General features: G+C 33.6%; 1 protein-coding gene across 1 annotated transcript; it reads left to right on the top strand.

Annotated features, from left to right (window-relative positions):
• Positions 1 to 2,778: 2,778 nt before the first annotated feature.
• LOC122318635 (topless-related protein 3-like) lies at positions 2,779 to 15,724 on the top strand. Its single transcript, XM_043136183.1, has 25 exons — positions 2,779 to 3,233; positions 5,745 to 5,924; positions 6,024 to 6,137; positions 7,422 to 7,580; positions 8,068 to 8,242; positions 8,364 to 8,493; positions 9,049 to 9,164; positions 9,291 to 9,426; positions 9,532 to 9,641; positions 9,871 to 9,940; positions 10,014 to 10,087; positions 10,166 to 10,261; positions 10,338 to 10,430; positions 11,538 to 11,665; positions 11,790 to 12,024; positions 12,108 to 12,275; positions 12,371 to 12,457; positions 12,860 to 13,015; positions 13,103 to 13,213; positions 13,339 to 13,518; positions 13,590 to 13,718; positions 13,807 to 13,902; positions 14,711 to 14,893; positions 14,974 to 15,149; positions 15,275 to 15,724. Exons 1-25 carry the CDS (start codon positions 3,154 to 3,156, stop codon positions 15,486 to 15,488), a joined length of 3,396 nt encoding a protein of 1,131 aa, XP_042992117.1. The 5' UTR covers positions 2,779 to 3,153; the 3' UTR covers positions 15,489 to 15,724.
• Positions 15,725 to 15,983: the final 259 nt, after the last annotated feature.

Raw genomic sequence — 15,983 nt, 5'->3', positions numbered from 1 at the left:
TTATTTGAGACTTATACAAATAATTTACCATTTTAAAAATGTTCTAAAACGAGATACATCAATTTCAGATGAGAATTCTTATATGAGAATTTTGAATTTTAAGATTAAATATTAAAATATTATATTTTAATATTATTATTATTTTGAGATTTGAAAAAGTTAAGAAAAAGTTGAATTGTTTATTATATTTTATATAAAAATTTAAAAAAATTGTAATGATAAGATGAAAATTTTATATTTAAAATAAAAAATTTTAATAGCCAAATAATACCTAATTCATTCAAAAAAATCTCTCCTTTTCGTACTCTTTTGTTTTTGTTTTTGTTTTTCCTGTTTTAATTTAATTTGAAGAGCCAAAGAAAAGACAGAGACGTAATGGTTTTAGTTTTAGTTTCTGACAAAGCGACGTGGAAGAGAAAGACTGATGTCGAGAATACATTACAAGTTTTGGTCCAACAGAAACCAAAAGCGTCTTTGCGAAATTTCCAGGAAAAGGGATAGAACCATCCTCTGCACCCAAATATTTGTATTTAACTAAGCTGATGTATGTCAAACATAGCAATTTTTCAAGTTTTTAAAACTTTTAATAGCTTCCTTCTTAAATATCACTTAAATACAAATAAATAGGATCTAATAGATTTATATTTTAGGACATTAGCTACTCAAGTAACTTGTAAAAGAGTAATGTTACTCATCATCTATTTTCTCATCATCTCATGATGTGATAGTAAATGATTAGAGATTATTTATTATATTTTATTTATAAATTTATTATCTAATGCTATATTATAAAATAATGAGATGATGATAAAAAAAATTAATGATGAATATACTTTTTCCTTGTAAAATATAGAATATTTCATGTCTCCATTTTAAAATTTTGGATAATCATTCTTTTATATTTTTTATAACTTATTTTGTAATAAATTAAAAATAATTTTTTATTTAAATTTTATTTATTTATTATATAAATTTTTTTAAAAATATAATAATGAAATGAAATAGAATAAAATGTTTTTTTTTTTATTTTTTAAATCCAAATGATCCTTAAATTAATAGGATTTTGTTATTTGAATAGCTGTCATTTTTATTGAGGATATCGAGGTTCAAATCGAGACATCAGAGTCCCTGTCAAGATATTTAACAATATTGTAAGTTGAAAAGAAAAAGGCCAAAATATTTCATGCACGTTGTTTACGTTTTGTCACAATCTGGGCATTGAGAGCTTATGCCTTCCAAGTCCATTTTTGGTCACATGATAAATATTTTCAGCTACAATTCACAATTTATGGATAATTTAAGAATTTAGGTTTAACTTAAACATCGTTACATCAGCAGCTCCCAACTCATAAATAACATCAAACTTTATGAGGTTTTTTTTTTCTTAATTTAAATCCATCATCATATTAATTGGGATGAACAAACTCAAAGATGAATCATAAATATTATTTTGATTTTATCATTTTAACTTATATCATTTAAATTATATATTTAAATAATATTAAATATAATTTTTAAAAATATATAAATCTTGGGTTACATTTTTTTGAAAATATAATACGAGTAAAGAAAAATGATATTTGTAATTATAGAATATATAGATGTAAAACTTTTTTTCAAAAAAAAAAAAATTTTTTAATAATAGATTACATGTTTTAAAAAATATATATGTATATAATAATTATACAACACATGGCTCTATATAACATTCTTTTTTTTTTCTTTTTCTCATGAGTATAATTTGATTTATTGTCTTTTCAAATATCTTTAGGAAGAAATTACTTGTAAAAATTTTAAATAGATAAATTTCATATATATTATTATAAAAAAATAGACCCTACTTTAAAAAAAATTATAAACAAATTATTTTTTATCAGTAAAACTTGTATTTTTATAAAAGACTTATCTTTTTAAGATCAATAACTAACATTTCTATTATACAATCAAGAGTCTACGAGAGAGTTTGTTAAGAATTTAAAAAGAAAAATGATAATATAATTATCAAATATACTTATCAAATTTATCCATTTATATCTTTTTAGATTTTTATTTTTTTAAAGATTTTAAGGTGACTATTAACAATTTTATATTATTTTTTTTAATAATTAAATATATTTAAAATATATATTTATCATCTTCTTATTATTTATAATGTGACATTAAATAATAAATTTATAAATAAAATATAATAAATAATTTTTAATTATCTAATATTATATTATAAAATAATAAGTAATAAAATGACAACATTACTCTTTAAAATATATTTAAAAAAAAACTCATTTATATTAATAAACAATTCGATAATCTCATCTGTTTAAATGTTAGTGATAGGTTTACTATTATATTATTTTCCATTTACTATTTATAAGGTATTAGAAATTTTTTAATTTTTTATTGTTTTTTTAAATATTTTTTTAAAATATTTAATCATTAAAAAAAATTAAAAAAATATATAATTTTATTAATAGTTATTTTTTTAATTATTAAATTAAAATAAAATAAAAAATAAAATGAGTAATAAAATAGTAATAGTTCTAACTTTTTTCCAGTTTAAAACGGGAAACAGAAAAAAGGGCGAAAGCGACAGTTAGAAAAGAAAGTTGTGCAGGGTGGGCCCAGTAGGGGTACGAATTACGACACGACTGGACTTGGGTTGCGAATATTCACTAGATTTGAATTCATGGTTACGAATCCGCCACTCTCTCCTGCTACCTTGTCACTCACGCAATACAAGTAGTTCGACTTATCAGATCTGAACTCGTACTTATCACTGATAGGTCAGTAGAAAGAGATAGGACCCCTGTACAAACGCATCGAAGATAGCGAGACCGAGTCCCTTGTTCTTCCTTTTCCTTTCCTTTTTTTTCTCCGTCTGTCTGGCTCTCTTATCCGCAGCCTCTGAAACCCTAGTATGCTCGTAATTCCTGCTGTGGAAACCTTGGAACAAGCATAATTTTGGAAGACTCTGAGGTTGTTTGAGCATTTGTGATTTTGGATTGGGACTGGAAGTAGTGTTGTGATTTGGGTTTGATTTCGTGTGTCATTTCTGTGGGAATTTGGTGTCCTGTCTCGTTGGGAGCTTTTTGTGGTGGTTTGGGTTTTCGAGGTCTGCGATTCTGGGTTTTGTTTCGTGGGGTTCTGAGTGGTAGGATGTCTTCTTTGAGCAGGGAGTTGGTGTTTCTTATACTCCAATTCCTGGAGGAGGAGAAGTTCAAGGAGGCTGTGCACAGGTGACTCTCTCTCTCTCTCGGTGTTTGTTTATGAAAATACGCGTTTTTGTACGTACTGTTTTACGTATTTATGTGCCAGTGCGTGTCTGGGTTTGGAGCAAAATGGAGGGAGATGAAAGAAATAGAAATGAAAGTTTCCCAATCCGAGCTTTGTTTGTACATTTAGTTATCTATATTAGCTTTTGTAAAGTGAAGGAAAATTGTGATTTTGAAGCTTGTATGTATGTCTTCTTCTTCTTTTTTGGGTATGTATGTATGTCTTTTAACAGTTTTATGTACTGTACTTGGTGACTATAGATGAACTACATTTCTGTATTGATTTCGCCTAAGGGTTATTTTTGTATTTGCTTCTATCTGGTTCTTGGCTATAGAGAATGGAATTCGATGAATCGATGCTGTACTAACCTTTTCCGAAGTTCAAAATCAGGCTGGGTTTTATTTTTGAAGGGAAAAGGGAAGCAAAGAAAAGGAGGGACACTTTCGTGTTAGGTTGATTTTTTTTTCCTAAAACCAATAATTTCATTTTAATTGAGTGATATTATTGGAAGTTTCGTAATGATTCAATGGAAGTTCAAACTACATATGAGTTTATACTCTTAAAAGGAAAGGATCAGCCAATGTTACTGTTAGGATCCCTTAGAATTATTAGAAATTTCAAGAATTTCTTCCTCCCAGGAAATTTGGGATTTTATTTACCATCTCTTAATATTTAATTCGAGATATTACAATCTCTTCCCCTAAATCCTTGATGTCGTCATCAATCCATTTCATTGTAAGTGGCACCACTCAAGTCCCACACGATTGTTAAGGATTGGCTCTGATACAACTTGGAATAACGCCCAAACTACATCTGGACTTTATACTTCACAAGACAGGTCAATGTTTCAAGTTGGAGTTCCTTGGAATTTTTATAAATAATAAGATCTTCTTCCTTTTAGGCAATGTGGGTTCTCATGCACCACCCTCTTATACTTAATCTGGGATTACAATCTGCTTCTTTTAAATCCTTGATATCTTTGTTGGCCATTATGTTAGAGTTGGCACAACTCAAGTCCCACTTTTATGACCAGGAGTCGTTCTGATAGCACTTATAAAGACCCTAGTATAGAATGGGCCTCTATGCTTATAATAAAAAATGACTAGTCAATGTCACAATTAGAACTCTTTTTTATTAATCTTAAGAACCTTTTAATTTCAGGTAGTGTGGGATCCAATCCACCAACTAGGGATGAGCACCGACTTGGTCGAAGTCAGATTCCCCTAAATCTGACTCCGACTTTGACTTTGTCAGAGTTCAAATCCGAACTCTGACTTTGACTTTTAGGAGTGGAGTTAGATTTGGGCCTTTTTTGGATTTTTTTTTTTTTTAAGCTTCATATTTAGCCCATTTTTAAAAAAGAGTTTTTCATTGACTTAAATTTTAATTTTTCCAAGAATTAAAAAATATAACTAAATCATTCACTACTGATTTACTTCTATACTAATATTTAACTTATTTTTATATTAGACTTATAGTACTATATTTCTAGTTACATGGTATTAGACTATAGCATTACGTATTATTTCTGACGTCTAATGGCATGTTATTATACTATTGTATTATGTGTTATTAACTTATTATATTAGACTTATTTTTATATTATAGTATTACATATTATTATATTATATAGTAGTTTAACTTCTTTATAACTTATTTTTACACTAGACTTATTTCAATACTAGTGTCTAACTTATTTATATATTTGATTATGTATGGTTGTAATACTATGATGTTTGCATATATTAAACTATTATTAGTCTATTTTCTTTATGGTGTAAATATATTATTTGATAATAATTAGCTCATACTAGTATATTATTGAATTTAACTAATGTCCTAGTTATAATATTATATACTATATAACTATACTACTATATATAATAAATATATTAATAAATATATATTTTTATAACATATGAACAATATTGGAGTCAGAGCATAAAGTTGCTCACCTCTGACTTTGACTGAAAAATTAAAAAAGAATCTGACTCTGACTCCATTTTGTTGGAATTGGAGCGGAGATGAATTCAGAGTCGAATTTTTTGATTTTTGCTCAGCCTTACCACCAACCTCTTATGATTAGTTTGAGATATTGCACGTTTTGTCTTATTTGGTTTTGACAATGCAAATTTTTAAGATGTGGTCCGCCAAGACTAGGTCCCCTCTTTTACGCTTGGCTTTTAGCAATGAGAATTTTGGGAATGAAAGAAAAACACATAAATTTGTTAATGAGGAAGAAATGGAAAGAAAAATCTCTGCTTAACAATGCCTTTTAAATTTGTTAGATGGACTGAGTGAAGGATTTATTGATTTGGGTTTAGATACTGATATTTTAAACTTCATTTTTTTCCTTTTCACATTTTTTCCTTAAAAAAAAGAAAAAAAAGAAAAAAGAAAAGAAAAGAAACTTCTTAATTTGTAATAATGTGATGGGCTGCTTTTGCTTGATAAGAAAATGTTGGTTTTTGTAGACTTGAGAAAGATTCTGGGTTTTTCTTCAACATGAGGTACTTTGAGGAGAAAGTTCAGTCTGGTGAGTGGGAAGAAGTAGAAAAGTACTTATCAGGATTTACAAAAGTTGATGATAACAGATACTCCATGAAGATATTCTTTGAAATCAGGAAGCAGAAGTATCTTGAAGCACTTGATCGGTATATATTTGATCAATATTTGTTGATATCTTCTAATTCAATGTCTTTTCTTGGAAAGTATTATTTTATCATCTCTTTGTGCATTGAATTATATTATAGGCAAGACAAAGCAAAGGCTGTTGAAATATTAGTTAATGATTTGAAAGTGTTCTCAACATTCAATGAAGAATTGTACAAAGAAATCACTCAGCTTTTAATTCTTGGAAATTTCAGGTAATTTCTCACTCCTTTATGGTAAACAAATTTATTTGTCTTTGTAATATTGATCAACTACTTCCATTTATGATCTGTATTATTATGGAAAAGAAATAGGAAAGAAAGCAATGTTGAGTTTTGTTATTATTTCTTTAATATTCAGAATTGAAATAAAGAAATATTTGGTTAATTGAACTGTTTTAAACAAGTTGGCCTAGTTGAGGTGAATATTTTGTTTTGTGAAAACAAAGGCAACATATGAGACAAAATTATAATCTCATTGTTTTACTTTTCCCACCTTTTTTCATAAACTTAATGAAGTATCAACTCTTTGTTTCATGTAATGTTACAAGAAGCACTTGGTGTATCAATGCCATAGTTATAAATGTAATCTAGGACAACGGATATAACTAATAGTGATACAGAGTGCCTGAGAAATGACAAGCGTGCATGTTGGTGTTGGGCTTAGTGTTGTTGAAAGCGCTTGGCCCAAAGCGCAAAGTTCAAGTGCGCACCCAATTGAAGTAAGTCGCACATATTTTTTGAAACTAATGCATAATTCCAAAATATTCTAGAGTACAAAAATAAAGATAGCAATATCTATGGACTCAATTTGTTAAGTATTATGCAATACGACAATCAAGTGATCAAGTAATTAATTAATTAATTATCAAAAAAATAAAATAAAATTTAATCGTAGTATGTTATACAATTCTCGTGTGTTTTAATTTTGACTATAGATTTTTTTAGTGAGCTTAAAGCAGCAGAAAACACTGTTGTAAATGTGCTACTTTTGGCAAGTGAAATGCTTTGGCCTTGGCACTTTGTGCTTTGCACTTAAGTGCTGTTTTACCAACACTCTATTTCCCAGGTTGTAGGACCAGATTGAGAAGCCTGCAAAAGATTCTATGGTGACCTAAAGCTATATTTTGTACTGAATAATTTGTTGGTGAATAATAACGTTATCACTAAAAATAACAGATGGTTGGAGAAAAGAAACGGACATTTACTTATTACCCTCCAATTTCAGGTCATGGCTTTATGCTCAAACACGGGATAAGTCTTACCTTGCATGCTTCTTTCCCCCCACCACAAAAAAAGAAAAAGAAAAGAAAAAAAAGAAGCAAAATGAAAAATCAAAGAACTAGAGTTCTGAGGAGTTCTGAAACTATGATGATTGTGCTGCTTGCATTATTTTCAGTTAATGAAAGAAACTCAAAAGACTTTATATTATCTGTTAAAACTTGATTCCTCCCCCCCCCCCCCCCCCCCCCCCCCTCCTTCGTGGGTTTGAATTACCAGGGAAAATGAGCAGCTGTCCAAGTATGGAGATACCAAAACAGCTCGTAGCATAATGTTGATCGAGCTCAAAAAACTCATAGAAGCAAATCCACTCTTTCGTGATAAGCTTGCTTTCCCCACTCTGAAGTCATCAAGACTGCGGACTCTTATTAACCAAAGGTATGGCCGGTTTAGAATGGGGAGACAAGCAAGTTGAGGTTCACAATTCTCTCTAGTTTGCTGCTATACCATGCTTTTGTGTTCTATGTGAATCATTTATGCCCAAGAAGCTGCCTACTTGTTTCCTGTTCTTATTTAAGTTTCCTTTTCTTGGTAGGGATAACTTGTTGTAGTATGTCATCTTTTAACATGAGCTCAGCCTGATTTTGCTTTTGTTCCTATTCATTAGGAATTGGTGAATTTTCTGTAGTTGTTATCATAATACTTGTATTAATCATACGTTTTTGCAATGAAAGTCTTTTCTTAAAACCAGTTGATCTGTATTCACGTTCATTGTCTATTTCATATCATGCAATAAATAGGAATATGGGGGATATGGAGGATGATAATTGCTTTTTGCTTTAGGTTATCGTATATGTAGGCGTATTGATTCTGAGTTTGTGCTTAGTAATGTTTGTTTGATATCTGATGACTGGTTTATGTGTAGTTTGAACTGGCAGCATCAGCTATGCAAGAACCCAAGGCCAAACCCGGATATTAAAACCTTATTCACAGACCATAATTGTACACCTCCAAATGGTCCTCTCGCACCAACACCTGTCAATCTCCCAGTTGCAGCAGTTGCAAAGCCTGCTGCTTATACCCCCCTTGGAGCTCATGGTGTATGATATTATGCATCTCAGAAGATTTGATATTTTTTTTGCCCTTTTTTGTATGTCACATACTAAGGATAAAATACTACTTCTGTTGATTAATTGGTTTTTTTTCCTTTAATGTGTGCAGCCCTTTCCACCGACGGCTGTAGCTGCAAATGCTAATGTTTTAGCAGGTTGGATGGCCAATGCCTCTGCTTCTTCATCTGTCCAAGCAGCTGTTGTTACTGCATCATCCATACCTGTTCCACAGAATCAAGGTTATAACTTTATTGAGTTGAAATGTGCATTTAAGTGCTTCATGGTTTGAATCTGAAGAACATGCAACTTCTACCAAGTTGTGCTGATAACGTTTTTCTTCTGATTGAAACTTACCGTCATGATTGTCAAATACTGATTTTACATTTTTAGAAATCTCTTTCTTTTTTCCCTTTTGTGGGGAAATAAAAAAGTAGGAAAGGGTGTAAGAGTATGGATGAAGAGGTGCTGGATATCACAGACAGTAGTTTGTAATTTCTGGTCACATGTTGACCATATTGAGGAAGTGAATTTTTTATTTTTTATTTTTAATACCACTTTTAAGTTTTACTCTCAAAACTATGTGATTTTGGTGGCTCCTGGAAAATTTTGGTGTGACGTTTCACCCTGCTTCAGCTGGTGGGTATTCAATTCTTTATGCAACCTAGAGGATTGAACCTGATATGAGTTGAATGATGAGTTCTCAAGTTGATTCTTGCTCATTTAATTCTATCACTAGATGAGTATGCGTGGCATAATCTTCTTCTTCATCATTTTTTTTTTTTAAATGTAAACAGTTTCAATCTTGAAACATCCTAGAACACCTCCAGGAACACCTGGAATAGTGGACTATCAGAGTAATGATCATGAACAATTAATGAAACGACTGCGGCCTGCTCAATCTGTTGAAGAGGTACCATTGAAAGTATTTTCTTTCCTGTCTGTGTGTTGGAATATTTCATCCTGCCTCTTGTATCTCTGCCACTAAACTGTATTTTCTGGCTAATCTTGGTATTTCTTTCCTGTGCTTCAATTTCAGGTCACATATCCAACCCAGCGACAGCAAGCTCATTGGTCACTGGAGGATCTGCCCAGAACAGTAGCTATGACCATTCACCAAGGATCCACTGTCACAAGCATGGATTTTCATCCTTCTCGTCACACATTGCTTCTTGGTATAGCTTCATCTTTATAGCCCATATTGCAGTTAAATGGTAGTGGTGTTCATACCAAATTGTTTTTTTTTTTTATTTTCCTTACTTGTAGTGTCTGTTGAACAGTTGGTTCTAGTAATGGTGAAATTACTCTCTGGGAGCTCATGTTGCGTGAGAGGTTGGTTTCAAAGCCATTCAAGATATGGGATCCACCAAACTGCTCAATGGCATTTCAGGTTTCTAGCCTCGTCCTTTTGTGATAGCATGTGTATTATACATTGTCTTAGTATTTATTTCTTGTTCTCCTCTTTTGAGAAGTTAAAATATAATCTAAAATTCAAGAAAATGTAATACAAAACTATGCTGGTGTTCTGGCAACTTTATTTGGTTTTGCTCTAATACTTGTCATATGATGCTTGAGAATATGAATTCCTGTTGGATTCTTACATTTTAGAATTTACACAGGCTTCCTTTGCCAAAGATACATCAGTATCTGTCAGCCGAGTTACATGGAGTCCAGACGAGAAATTTGTGGGTATGTGCAAAAATGGTTGACCAAATATTTTTAAGTTGCTAGTCTGTGTATTTTATTAGTATTCTCTCTGCAGGAGTTGCATTTACCAAGCATTTGATTCACTTGTATGCTTATCCTGCATCAAACGATCTGTGCCAAAATATAGAGGTCAGGTGGTGATGTTTCTGCTTTATTATCAAGGAAAATTTGTAAGCGTAGCTTGACTCATGTTTCTCCTTATTGCAGATTGATGCCCATGCTGGAGGTGTGAATGACTTGGCTTTTGCTCATCCAAATAAACAACTATGTCTTGTGTCCTGTGGGGATGATAAGCTGATTAAGGTGAGAAGTATTCTCATCGTATGTTGGGATTTGTGAAAAAGATCTCCACATTTTCTAAATGGGAGAAGTGGAACAGGTGTGGGATTTGACAGGAAGAAAGCTATTCAACTTTGAAGGTCATGAGGCTCCGGTATATTCTGTCTGTCCTCATCACAAGGAGAACATTCAGGTATGTTAGAAAAAGGAGAAAACTTCATGGTTTGCCAACCTATCTATTCAATAATCATCAATATTTGATTAAAATCTGAGGAATCTTTCAATCCCATTCAGTGCTTTTTTACCACCAAAATACCTGTACTTTGTAAGAACCTGTTTTTAACTGATGACTGAGGCTGATGAAGCATTCTTGAGGTAAATTAAGAGCACGTTTTGATTCAAAAATTGAAATTGTTAATTAATTAATCCACAATAGTCATGATAATATCTGATTATGACTACCTTTATGGTTTCACTCAATAATTGTATCATCTAGGCCATAGTTGATGCTTCTAAATCAATTGATCGGTGTATCGAGTAGGGTCATATCCGTTGAGCACAACTATCAAAATTTAATATGTACCTTATCTATTTGATACTCTTAATTGATTTCAAAACCACCACAATGATGGCTCTCTTTGCAGCCAATACCTTTATGACACAACTGCCTCCACTGCTACCATGCACCTCAATCACACCATCACATGTAACCCCTTACCACTGCAATTCTACAACCCTGTAACTACAGTCAACTTGACCCTCTGCTGAAGTCGCAACAATGGATTAATTCATTCAACAAGATCCGTTTGGATTGGACTAGGATGAATGGGATTGGTCTGACCTCTTGCTCGGATGTCAGACTCCTGCTGAGCATAATTTTTTATGCATCTATCAGGGTGGGGTAGGATTTGCATTTAATTGTTATAGTATAACACCCCCTCCCCCCGACCCAAACACTTTCTGTTATGCTGTTTTACGTCAGTGAATGGGTTTTCCATTGGTATTGCACTAAAGTTGTACTGTGGTGACAAACCAACCTTTTCAGTCAGCACTCTGCTTTCACCCTTCTGTCACAAGCTTTACCACAGCATTTATTAGACTACAATTATCCTGTCATCTCCATTATTCTGTTTCTTTACCTTTCCCTGACAATGCCCACTCTTTAGTGCCCCATCCTACCTCTAATACCACCTTGCTTATCATGATACCTTTAATGCATAAATCAAGTATGCGGCATCATATGTTAGAATTCTCTATAAAGAAAATGCTCATGTCATTAAGGGTGTACTTGTGAATGCAGTTTATATTTTCAACTGCTGTTGATGGAAAAATAAAGGCCTGGCTGTATGATCACGTGGGTTCTAGAGTTGATTATGATGCTCCTGGACATGGGTGTACTACAATGCTTTATAGTGCTGATGGAAGCAGGTAAGATTTACCAAATTTATGATTCAGAGTGAAAAATGGGAGATCGTAATTGTATTCACTATATTCCATTGTAGACTTATCTCTTATTTTTTAATTAAATTTGTCTTCTCAAAAATCATGGCAGGTTGTTCTCTTGTGGCACAAGTAAAGATGGGGATTCTTACCTAGTTGAATGGAATGAAAGTGAAGGAGCAATAAAGAGGACTTATAGTGGGTTTAAAAAGAAATCAGTGGGTGTTGTGCAGTTTGACACAACACAGAACCACTTTTTGGCTGCTGGTGAAGATAGCCAGATTAAGTTTTGGGATATGGATGATACCACTGTTCTCACCAGCATGGATGCAGAGGGTGGACTTTCGGTCAGTGTGACATGGTTAATTTCTCTCTCAGACATCTCTGCTTTATAAATGGTGCCTTTACATCTTTATTTCCATTGTTTCAGAGCCTTCCTCGCTTGAGGTTCAATAAGGAAGGGAATCTCCTTGGTGTTACTACAGCAGACAATGGATTCAAGATACTTGCAAATGCTGTTGGTCTCAGATATTTTAGAGCAGTTGAGGCCCCATCGTTTGAAGCATTGAGGTCACCCATTGAATCTGCTGCAGCCAAGGTTGAGGTCATGTCTTTTATTTTAGTTAATGGTTTCTTAAAGAATATTTCCTTCATAAGATCTGTTGGGATCTCATTTTTGTTTATATTCATTAGGTACCTGGTTCTTCTGTCGTCACAAATGTAAATTCAGTCAATTGTAAAGTAGAAAGGAGCTCCCCTATCAGGCCTTCTCCAATTCTTGTATGCTACTCGAACCCTATAACTTGAAATATGAGTTTTCTAGAATTATACACGAGAGTTGCGGCTGCAATCATGTATGTAGGTTCGCTTGCATTCAAAATATCATAAACAGGCAGAGGAACTATTATGTATGTAGGTTCCCTATTACATATTAAAACTTGTTTTGGGTTGCATGTTATCGGTCTGCCTTTCTAAACTCTTCCTTTCATGTGAGGGGGACATACTCCTTGGCATGCAATATACTTGGTGAAAGGGTTAAGAATGGGGCACTGAGCTGTTTAAGATTTTCTTTATGCTAATGATATTGCTTTTGATTGTTGGGAAAAGCTCTTTTTACTACTAATTCTTTTTTGGTAATTGAGGCACTGGCAAAGTGTTGATTGGCTTGACTTTTCTTTTAAGAATGGAGCTGATCCCATGAGTAGAAGCATGGAGAAGCCAAGAATCGTTGCGGAGGATGTAACTGATAGAAGTAAAACCTGGCAGTTGTCTGAAATTAGTGATGCTGTCCAGTGCCGATTAGTTACCATGCCTGACAGCAATGATTCTTCCAGCAAGGTGTGTTAAAAAATCTTTCAATTAAGTAATTTTTCATTATAAAATGTATCTACATGATGGTGCCTCAAGTGTTTCATTTATAATTAGGTTGTTCGACTTTTATATACAAATTCTGGTGTTGGGGTTTTGGCACTTGGGTCTAATGGTGTTCAGAGGCTGTGGAAGTGGACACGCAATGAACAAAATCCAAGTGGAAAGGTAATACTAGCTTGGAGCAAGTTCACTTCTACTTATATATATATATATAAATATTTTGCAAATTTGCATGAGATTTTTTTTTTTCCTTGGGAGGAAGAGATTTCTGATGTTTGTGGGTGTTAAAGGCCACTGCCAGTGTCGTTCCACAGCATTGGCAACCAAACAGTGGCCTCCTTATGAGTAATGATGTCTCAGGTGTCAACCTTGAGGAAGCAGTTCCATGCATAGCCCTATCAAAGAATGACTCATATGTAATGTCAGCCTGTGGTGGAAAGGTTTCATTATTTAACATGATGACATTCAAGGTATGTCTCTATACATGTCTTGCAAAGTTCGTCAAAATAAATGGTTGATGATGATTTGCTCTTGTTTGTAGGTAATGACCACATTCATGCCACCACCCCCTGCTTCCACCTTTCTAGCATTTCACCCCCAGGATAATAACATTATAGCTATTGGAATGGAGGATTCAACTATCCATATATATAATGTTAGAGTGGATGCGGTAATTTTTCCTGGAATTACTCATCCCCCCATCACCTGCGGTGGTTTGTAATGTTTTCTTAATATGACAATTTATTTGTTGTTTTTAGGTCAAATCAAAATTGAAGGGTCACCAAAAGCGGATTACTGGCTTAGCTTTTTCAACAAATCTTAATATCCTGGTTTCTTCAGGTGCTGATGCTCAAGTGAGTTGCTTTTGTGATTCTTTCTGAAGAAGTTTTTTAAATTTCATTAAGAGCACAAGGGGGTGCAACCCATTACACCGGATTAGAAAGGAGGAAAACAAAAACTAGAGGAGCCAAAGCTACTTTGAGTTGACATCCATACAGAGTGTTTTTAGCACTAAGGAACTAAGCTCCTCCATTGTCTTCTCACAATCTTCTTAGTGTCATACATTTTGTTCCATCCATACGTACTGTATCATCATACCTAAAGGAACAAGCTTCCAACCTTCCACACTGCAGTGATCCACATCCCGCCTTATCCAAATAGCCAGTAACTTCATAACTGTTTGGGGTATCACTCAAAATATTGAACATCGAGGCCCTAACTCTTCTACTTACTTTGCAGTGCACCAATAAGTTATCGACTGTTTCCCCCGCTCTTCTTGCACATGCAATACCAGTCTATTACTAATATTCTCCTTTTCAAATTGTCCATCATCCTGCCCGATGCAGTTGTCCATATCGAATGCCACTTGCAAACTGTGCTCGTTCCTCCGAACACTTTTCCATGAACAAAAAAAAAGGTATTTGCAGGCAATAATTCATGATAAGAAGCGCTGCTGTGAACCTCATTTTAGACAGAATCTACCTTATCTTATCTTCGCCAACACCTCCAATTCCGGTAGAGTACAATAGATTAAAGATGACGAAAATGACTCCAATTCTCAATACTGCTTGTCTTGCATCCTCCCCAAAACATAAACATTTTACGTTGTCAGACACTTATTTGAAGATGCTGATTGCATTTAGTGGTAACTGTTTTATGCAGCTTTGTGTGTGGAGCATTGACACGTGGGAAAAGAGGAAGTCCATCACAATCCAAATACCTTCGGGAAAGGCACCTGCTGGTGACACCCGAGTACAGTTCCACTCTGACCAAATTCGCTTGCTAGTAGTCCATGAGACACAGCTAGCTATATATGATGTCTCCAAGATGGACCGCACTCGGCAGGTGGGAAGTTTATTGAAATGTTTGTAAATGATATCTGATGGCAAAATTGGTATGAAATCTTATTTGTTGTTCCATTGCAGTGGGTCCCACAAGATGCACTTCCTGCACCCATTTCTTCTGCTGCATACTCGTGCAATAGTCAACTGGTTTATGCCACCTTTTGTGATGGTAACATTGGGGTTTATGACGCTGATAGCCTGAGACTAAGATGTCGTATTGCCCCAACAGTCTACTTATCCCAGGCAGCTTTAAACGGGTAAGTTAGGGTGCATATATGGGTTGGTACATATACTTTTAGAGGTGAAAAGGGGTTGTCTTACTATATTCCTAGTTAATATTGTTGTATGCAGTGTTTTTAATGTTTTTTGCACTAATTTGTAGCCAAACTTGGTACCCCCTTGTTGTTGCTGCGCATCCTCTGGATTCCAACCAATTTGCCATTGGATTGAGTGATGGGTCTGTAAAGGTGATAGAACCAATTGAATCAGAGGGGAAGTGGGGCACAACTCCACCTATGGACAATGGGGTACCGAATGGTAGGACAGGATCATCATCGACAGCGAGCAACCACACACCTGATCAGGCACAAAGATGAGATTCCTTGTATTTTGATCCTCCCATCTGTATCTTATCAGCCTAGATATGTAGGTTTTTATTCTCCCATTTGTTCCTTGTCAAAGGGAAGCTTTGGACATACAAGTGTTAATGGTTAGATATATGTTCCTGATATACGTAATTTATTGTAGTCAACTCATAAAATGAATTGCTCTTTGTAATCTCTTGTTACTTAAAACAGTTGTAATGCACAATGTATTTATTCTTCTTTGACCATTTGATAAATTCCAATTTAGTGATTTTATTCTCTTCTGGATTGATATATGAAAAAAAAAAAAAAAAAAAAGAAGAAGAAGAGCAATTCTGAGGATTAATATGCTTTCCAAATTATTATTATTATTTTTTTGTCCTCGAATAAGAAAATCTGATAAAAAAAAAAGAGACAAATAACTTGTGTAGGAATCCACCTTTTTATTCTTCTTTAATTTTTCTTTTAAAGTAGAACCTTTATTAAAAAAACTTTCATTGAGAGGAG

This window comes from Carya illinoinensis, chromosome 8 (genome assembly GCF_018687715.1).
Source record: "Carya illinoinensis cultivar Pawnee chromosome 8, C.illinoinensisPawnee_v1, whole genome shotgun sequence".
Lineage (NCBI taxonomy): Eukaryota > Viridiplantae > Streptophyta > Magnoliopsida > Fagales > Juglandaceae > Carya > Carya illinoinensis.
This window is presented reverse-complemented; position numbering and strand designations above follow the sequence as displayed.

Bases quoted from the DNA above. Each gene is read 5' to 3' on its own strand.
- LOC122318635 (XM_043136183.1), top strand. From the start codon at position 3,154: ATGTCTTCTTTGAGCAGGGAGTTGGTGTTTCTTATACTCCAATTCCTG. The intron at 5,925-6,023 runs GTATATATTTGA...ATTATATTATAG, and splicing joins TATCTTGAAGCACTTGATCG to GCAAGACAAAGCAAAGGCTG. The intron at 11,666-11,789 runs GTAAGATTTACC...AAATCATGGCAG, and splicing joins TATAGTGCTGATGGAAGCAG to GTTGTTCTCTTGTGGCACAA.